This window comes from Amblyomma americanum, chromosome 2 (assembly GCF_052857255.1).
Source record: "Amblyomma americanum isolate KBUSLIRL-KWMA chromosome 2, ASM5285725v1, whole genome shotgun sequence".
NCBI classification, from domain to species: Eukaryota; Metazoa; Arthropoda; class Arachnida; order Ixodida; family Ixodidae; genus Amblyomma; species Amblyomma americanum.
Genome location: NC_135498.1, coordinates 25,149,961 through 25,158,087, shown reverse-complemented (window position 1 = coordinate 25,158,087; position 8,127 = coordinate 25,149,961). Strand labels below are relative to the sequence as shown.

The following is an 8,127-nucleotide window of genomic DNA, read 5'->3' as shown; positions in this document are numbered from 1 at the left end:
CTCGTACGTCTGTTCCGTCTGGATGGACAAGGTCTCACGTTGGGACGTCCCATGGACGTCCTAAACGTCCTCAGGACGTCCAAGGGAGTTTGGGTGCCCATCGGGAAGGCTCATCGCTGTCATTGCCACAGCGTGCATTCAGCCTGAGGACATCATCATCATCATCATCAGCAGCAGCAGCAGCAGCTGCTGCAGCGGTGACGCAGGCGCGTGCCTCTGCTGCCTCGTGCACCATGGAGCACGGCGACGAAGAGTCGAGCGCGCCGTCCTGCGAGGACCGGGGCCCGCTGATCGCTGACCGCTCCGTGCGCTTCGTGTGCGCCTGCAACTACGCCGTGTACAGCGCTCTCGTCGTCCTGCTCGCCGTCCTGGCGATGGGGCTGGTCAGCTACCTGGTCGTGCCCCCGGGCCGGCGCTTCCTCGGTGCCGAACACACGCACCTGGCCTTCAACTTCACCGACGAGCCGCCGCCGCCGCCGCCCGAAGAAGAGGACTTCCTGCCGCGCCTTGCCAATGATGGCAGTACGGTGGGGCCTATAGCTTTTTAATGAGAAAGCATTACTAGTCCCGTTGCGAGAAAAGTTGGTGGCATGTGTTAGTGTGTGTACTCGCAGATGGTACAGGAAATCCCAGCGGTGGCAAGTGAGTGAGTGAGTAAGAACTTTATTTTCCACCGATGTAGGAGACCCCCTGCTCCCCATCCCCGGCACGCAGGCCTGGAGAACGGGGGCCGGGGTCTCCGCGACTAAAGATAGGCGAAGCGACAGTGTTTCTTCGCGGCTTTAGCCGCCAGGCGGATGGCTTGCTGCTGGTGGGCGAGGGACTCGCTTCGCAGCATCAGTTCCCAGGCTTCTCTACTTCTTATGTTCTCCTTGGCGCCCGGGGAACCAGGGCATTGCCAGATTATGTGGTCTAAAGTACCCCTCTCTCCACATGTCGCGCATTTATCGTCGGCTCTTTCCTCCACTTACGTGTGGTAGAGCCAGACGGGGTTCGGGAAGTTCCCAGCTTGCAGGCGCCGCCATGCGACTGCCTCCCTGTTTGTTAGCGCTCGGTCCGGTGGTGGCAGGGACCGTCTACCAAGTCTATAGTGCTCTATGATCTCTTTGTATGTCTGCAGCTTCTCGTCCATCCCTTCGCAACCAGGCGGCTCTGCGGCTGCCCGGAAGTAGTGTGCTCGGGCTAGCTCGTGCGCCGCCTCGTTGCCGGGGACGGATTCGTGCGCGGGGGTCCAAATTATTCGAACTCGTCTATCGAGTTTTCCCTTTTCCAAGATTTTGACTGCCTCCTTCGAGACCCTCCCTTTTCCAAAGTTCCAGACAGCTGTTTTGCTGTCGCTAATGATCGTACTAGCTTCCGTGCCAACGCAAGCGAGCGCTATTGCAACTTCTTCGGCCGTGTCTATGTTTCGACTTCTAACGGAAGCGGCGGCGACGGGTACGCCGCGGCCGTCAACGACCGCAGCCACCGCCGCCCCCAACTTTCCGCTAGCCGCGTCCACGTAGGCGACTCCTTTCGGCCCTATTTTGTCCGCGTTTTTTGCGAGAGTCTCGGCCCTCTTCCGTCTCCTCTCCCCGTTGTATGTGGGGTGCATGTTTTTAGGTAGCGGGGACACTGTTATGTGTTCGCGGCATCCTCGTGGAATGTCCGCGTGTTGGCATGTCCCCCTGTCTGACTGCAGCCCCACCCAGCTAAGGATGGTTCTGCCCGTGGTAGATTTGCTTAATCTTAACAGTTGTGCCATGCGCACAGCCTCCGCTAGCTCCGTCCAATTATTGTGCACACCCATTTCGAGGAGGCGTTCAGTAGAGGTCGAGATGGGTAGTCCCAGAGCCCTCTTCACGCATCGTCTGATGAGTGCGTCTATTTTCTGCTTTTCGTCCGATCTGATGTTTAGGAATGGTGTGGCGTAGCATATGCGGCTAGTGATGTAAGCCTACATTAGTTTCAGGAGGCTTCGTTCTTTAAGGCCTCGACCCTTGAGTGCGATTCTCCTGAACAGACCCATGACTTGCGTGGCGTACGCACTCAATTTCTTTATCGTTGTATCATTGTACCCGTCCGCTTGTAGAAATAGCCCCAGGATCCTAATCTGCTCGACTTTTGGCACTGTTTGGCCCTCTACTGTTATGTTGATGTTTATCTGGCGTTTGTGCCTGAGCGCCTTCGGATTGTAGATAAAGAGCTCCGATTTTTGGGGAGCGCACGAGAGGCCCCTTTCAGCCGCATAGGACACTACGGTGTCTGCTGCCGTTTGTAAGCGCTCCTCGATGTTCGCGTCGCTGCCCTGGGTGACCCATAGGTTGACGTCGTCCGCGTACATGCTGAATTTCAAGTTTTCCACTTTTCTCAATTCTGCCGGGAGATTTCGTATGGCAACATTAAAGAGGAATGGGGACAGCACTGAACCCTGCGGCGTACCCCTACTACCTAGTTTGACGGTGGGGGATTCAATGTCCTGAAACCTTATTTTTATCGTTCTACCCGACAGGAAGTCCTTTATGTAACCGTACGTCTTGTTTCCGACCCCCAGCTCTCGGAGGCCAGAGAGGATTGCCGCGTGTTTTACGTTATCGAAGGCCTTCGTCAGGTCGAGACCTAATATTACCCTCGCGTCCTTGGTGCTATTTTCTATGATGTCGTGTCTCAAGCGGAGCATTACATCTTGTGTGCACAGGCCGGGTCGGAACCCTACCATTTCGTGCGGCCACAGATCGTTGAGCTCCATGAAACGCGTTAGGCGCGTTTGGACTACCCGTTCCATCAATTTTCCAATACAGGATGTTAGAGAGATTGGCCGTAAGTTTTCTAGCTTAGGGGGTTTGCCCGGCTTCGGTATTAAAATCACGTTTGCCGTCTTCCACTGTTGTGGGAGGCGGCCTCTGTCCCATACGATGTTCATGTATTTGGTGAGCATGCGGATGGAATTATCGTCCAAGTTTCGGAGGACCTTGTTTGTAATGCCATCTGGACCAGGGGCCGACTTTGTTTTTAGACCTAATATTTCGGCGCGAACCTCCGCTTCCGTGATCGGCGCGTCTAGGGCCTCGTTTGGGGGTCCTTCGTACTCCGGCAGGAGTGAGGTTTTTGTATCTCCTATGTACATATTAATTAATTTTGCCATTAGTTCTCTGTCCGAGCCCTCAAACGTGTGCCTGGCTTTCGTAAGTCTTAGGCCCGATTGGGTTTTCGAATTATCAGGGTCAAGCAGGTGTCTGAGTAGACTCCACGTATTAGCTAGACTCATGTTCCCTTCCATCTCGTCACATCTATTGCACCAATTTTGTTCGCAGAGTTTTGCTGCGTAATCCTCAATCTCTTTGTTGTGTCTTGCTATCCTTCTTCTAAGGTTCCTGTTCCATCTTTGTGACCGGAGGCGTTTCTCCATGCCGCATTTCGCTGCCCACATGAAGGAGTTTGCTATCAACCGTCGCTGGCGCATCGTCTTCTCGCAGGGTCGTGGTTGCCCTCTCGACTTGTTGCTTAAGTTCCTCCGCCCATTGGTCTATGTTTTGGATATCGCCTTCCGATTCACCATTTTCTCTAATTTGCCTGAACATGTCCCAATCAGTGATCTTGGGATTTTTGAGGCGACGTGTTTTGACGCCCTTGCTGAGGGTGAGAGCCAGAATGCAGGGTGACGTCATCAGACGGCCGTAAGAGGCCCGCTTAACATGCATGCGATTTTCGCCTACGACACTGCGAATTCTGTCGGTCTGCGACTGCGGAGAGCCGTCGGTCTAGTCGCAGACGGCTTGCGATCGAGTTCCGTCCGGTTGGTATTCAGTCGCAGTGTCAGTGTGTTGCTCTGCGACTGACCATTGGGGAGCGCCGGGACGGCGTGCGACGTGCGGTCACGTGAGAGCTGTTACCACGGTAGAAGCAAAACTGTTTATTTTTATCGAAACATACGGAATAATGCCTTGCATCTAAAAATACGCTGGTCATAAAATCATCGACACATTCCATGTGACACTTCTGTCGCTTTTAATAATGGGTTGCCTATGCAAACATCACGCGACCTTGCCTGTTCCTCCGACCGAATTCGTTGTGCCGGTGTCGCATGTGAAAGCAGTGACCGAAAATCGCACTGCGTCTCACCGACTACACAGGATATTTTCGGTCCAGTTGCAGCATGTGAAACGGGCCTGACGCACACAGCAAGCCGATCACCGCCATTTCAGACAGTAATATGCATTCGTACGTCTGTTCATGTATACTCCCCACTGACCAACCTCAATGTGGCGGCAGTTTTCGTGGCAAAATTCGTACCAAAATTTTGGCGCAACTGTTTGTCGTACAGCGTTCCAGGTGGCGTCATACGATTTCTCGTTGCATTCAGTATAAATGCATTAGTCAAGTTTGGAGGCCAGCTTGCGACAGGGATTCGAAACAGAGGTCATATGCGCCTTCAACTGTATGCCTTACCATTTTCTTTACCTCTTCCCGGTTGAGGTTGAGGTGTCCACCGAAATGAGTCAGTTACTGCGCCATTTCCTTTCCTCAAAAATTAATTTTTGTATCAAAATTTTGATGCAGCGTTCCGGGGGGTGTAATATGCGCGTTGTGTATGTATGGGTGGTGTGTTTGCATGTGTAGGTTGGTGTCAATAATGCACGCACGGTCAGTAATGATTTCGCATTCCCACACGTAAGCAGTCTTATCTCTCTCTGCCGAAGTTTTTGATCGGGCTCGCCGATTGTTGATGCGACAGCATTACTAGACAGAAGCGCCGACTGGAGCGTGCAGTATTTAATTCGACACACCAGCGCAGTGCCATTCCGATTTCCACAATTTCAGGGCATGAAGATTTGATGTCCTTATTCTTTTAATAAATATCCAGTCCTTGTTTGACATTTCTGCATCGAAGAGACCATTTGTGATGAAATTCAGGAAGCTTAAAAATTTTGTCCGTTATTTTCAATGCGTGGGAATTACAGGCTTAGAAGCACCCTGGAATGCGGAGAGAGGAACTCGTAGGTTCGGAACTCATCGGTGACGCATTCTTATACACCCTTTTAAGCTGTCGCCATTTACATAAAACTCAATCCACGCCTGCAATTAAGCACTAAAATTACTCTGTGTTGTCTTTAGTTTACATAAATTAAACCAAATGAGTGAAGCAAAAGGCTGCCCTCTGCACACTCTAGAGCAAATGTCTTTTCTATAGAAATGATACCAGCATAGACATTGTCTGCGATGGACAGCGACTGCGAATAATACGTCTCAATTTTAGTCCATGGGGAAGCATTAATCTTTAGTTCGGGGGTGCTTTCTCACACTCATTTCCAGGAAAACAAAAACTGGACGTGACACCTTGTTTAAACAGGTTGGGTGTCGAGCGGGGTATGCTTCCATAACAAACGTGATACCTGTGATTCACGACTACTTTCTTCCTCGAAACACAGGTCGTGTACGAGAGCGACCTGTGTGCCTCGACAGAGTGCAACCACGAAGCGGTGCGGATCGCAAGCTCGATCAACGCCTCCGTAGACCCGTGCGACGACTTCTACTCGTACGTCTGCTCCGTCTGGATGGACAAGCATCGTCCCGCCGACAGCCAGGACAGGCGCTCCATCGACGACGACCTACTGGACAACTACTCCCGGTTTCTCATCGGCGTGCTAGGTCGAGGCAAGAGCGAGGTCCCACTGGTAAAAGCCATCTTCGACACGTGCGTAGAGCCGCCTGCCTCCCTCTTCAGAGACGTCGTCACAACTTTCTTCTACATGATCGGCCTTCAGCACTGGCCGTACTCATCCTCGGACAGGGTTCTCGCTGTGGACGTTTCCTCCAAGGTGGGCGTCTTGTATCGCCTCTTGGGCCTCGACAGCCTCTTTCACCTCGCCACCGTTGAGGACCCCGAAGGAAAGTACACGTTCATGTCGATCGGGGAGCCAGAACTTGTGTCAGGCTTCGTTGAAGGGTCTTCGGTCGCCGAGTTTGCATTCCTGACCAGCGCGCACGAGATGCTCATGTCCTACCTCGGCAGGCCCCTGTCGACTAACATCGCCGTGGTGGAGGCGGACCTTGCGCGACGCATGGCCCCGCGAAAAGCTCCAGGTTGCTACGAGCTGCTCAGCCAGTGTACGACCGTGCACCTGGACCAGCTGCCGGAATCTCGCATGGTCCACTGGACGATCCTTGCGGCGGAAGCCTTCGGCGACAAGATCACGGCGGTAAACCAGTTCATCAAGATGCCCAACCACGATTACTTGCTGAGCTTCGGCAGTGACGTCCAGCAGACTCTGCGCAAACCGGACCTTCTCAACTACCTGGCGTTCCGCGTCTGCATGGCCCTGTCGCCGCTCATCGCCAACGACACCGTGCGCCACGTCCTCGCGTCCATCGCTTACGGCCGCAACCCGCGCGCCGCGCAGCCGCTGCTTCCCGAACACTACTGCGTGCGATTCTTGGACCGATTCGAGCCTTCGCTCGTCACGATGCTGGCTTACGACAAATCCGTCCCTCGGCTGTCCTGGGACGTGGTCCACCAACTGGTTCTGGGTCACCTCAACGCCACCCTTGCCGGGCACCTCCGCTACGACTTTTCCCGGTGGTTTTCGCGCGAGTTCGCCGAACACGTATCGCTCCGCTTGGCTCGCGTCTCTTGGGAGCCCCTGACACCGAGGATGTTCTTCGACAAGGACTACCGCCGCAAGTACCTGAGCGGCCTCTACAGGGAGGACTCGAGCAGCTCGCCGTCTTCGTTTTTATACTTCTGGCTGCAGAGAGCCGTCAGGAGGACGCGTGGAACTCTGGAGACGGCCGAAGAGGATCTCAGGACTGGCTGGAGCAAAGGCTTCCTCAGGACTTGGCCGCACCTCGGCGCCCCGTTCAGACACCTCGAGATTCCGCTGCCGGTGTTCGACTTCGGCCTGCCGGTCGACCGCCAGCTGCGAAAGTTCCACATACCCCGTGTCGGCACCCGCGTCTACTGGAGCCTCTTCAAGTACATCTACTTTCTGTCGTACAGCTTCTACCTGAACACCACCTGGTCCGATCCGGCCTCTGTCTTCGAGAACCTGCGCGGCTGCTTGCAGAAGGATTACGCCCAGATGAGCGCCTCGGCAGGCCGGTCTCCGCCTGTGAACGCGGAGTTGCTCTTTGAAAAGACGTCGACGGCTGACATGCTGGACTTCCTCGCTGTGGGCCTAGCCTACCGGTCGTTCGAAGAGTACATGCTCAAGGAAGTATCCAACTTCCGCTTCAAGAAGGCGCGCCAGTTCACGGCAGAGCAGCTGTTCTTCATTTACTATGGCATGAGCTACTGCGAAAATGCCAACCCACTGTTCGCGAGCCAGCAGCAGGAGAGTGACACCAGCTCGGCATGGACCCGCGTCAATGGCCCTCTGCGCCACGTTCCTGAATTCGCGGCTGCTTTCCGATGTCCCAGTGGCTCCTTCATGAACCCGCGCGACAAGTGCAAGCTGGACGAAATCAGCACCGGGGGGCGCCAACCTTAACCGTGATAGCGGTGAACTTGGGTGCACGCGATCTTCTAGTATATACACGCATAACGAGCGCTATTTAATGTCTCTCAAAACTCTACTGAACGTATTGGCACCTGCTTTGCAATTAATTTCAGCTACCACTCAACCACACATTCAGGTATTTGAAATAGCCTTATCGGTGATGTGAGACCCTTAGGTACAACGCTCAAATGGCTGTTTCTATAGCTTTTCATTTGTTCATGTGGGCTCTATGCAACTTGAGTTCCCCTTGCGAATTTGCATAGGATGATTTTGAAGTATTCCTATATGGAAATAACTGTGCACAGCGCAGAGCTCGAGTTACTAGACGAAGCACGTGTTGTTCTTCCACCCGATATATATATACGTTATATATGATCACTGTTCTTGTCAGAGTAGCGTTTTGTTCATGTTGTATATTACCAGCTCAGATTTTATTGTTGGACTCATGGACGTGTGCTCAATGGTGTTCGCACGTTTACAACTATGATGTAAAGGCCGTCGTCTTTGAAATGACGTTGCGTCGCGCGCACTGCTGCTGCATGGAACAATCACTGACTCCGCGATCGGTACACAGTCTGAGATGACTTCTGACTGAAAAAGTGACTAACATTCCGGAAATGTTACACTTGCCAAGGCCGTTTTATCACATAAA

The 8,127-nt window shown here is 53.3% G+C and overlaps 1 protein-coding gene across 1 annotated transcript; it reads left to right on the top strand.

The window, feature by feature from the left end:
- The first annotated feature begins 233 nt into the window (after window positions 1-233).
- Window positions 234-7,587, top strand: LOC144119585 (membrane metallo-endopeptidase-like 1). The gene is made up of 2 exons (XM_077652161.1): window positions 234-527; window positions 5,409-7,587. Exons 1-2 carry the CDS (start codon window positions 234-236, stop codon window positions 7,464-7,466), a joined length of 2,352 nt encoding a protein of 783 aa, XP_077508287.1. The 3' UTR covers window positions 7,467-7,587.
- The last annotated feature ends 540 nt before the right edge of the window (window positions 7,588-8,127 follow it).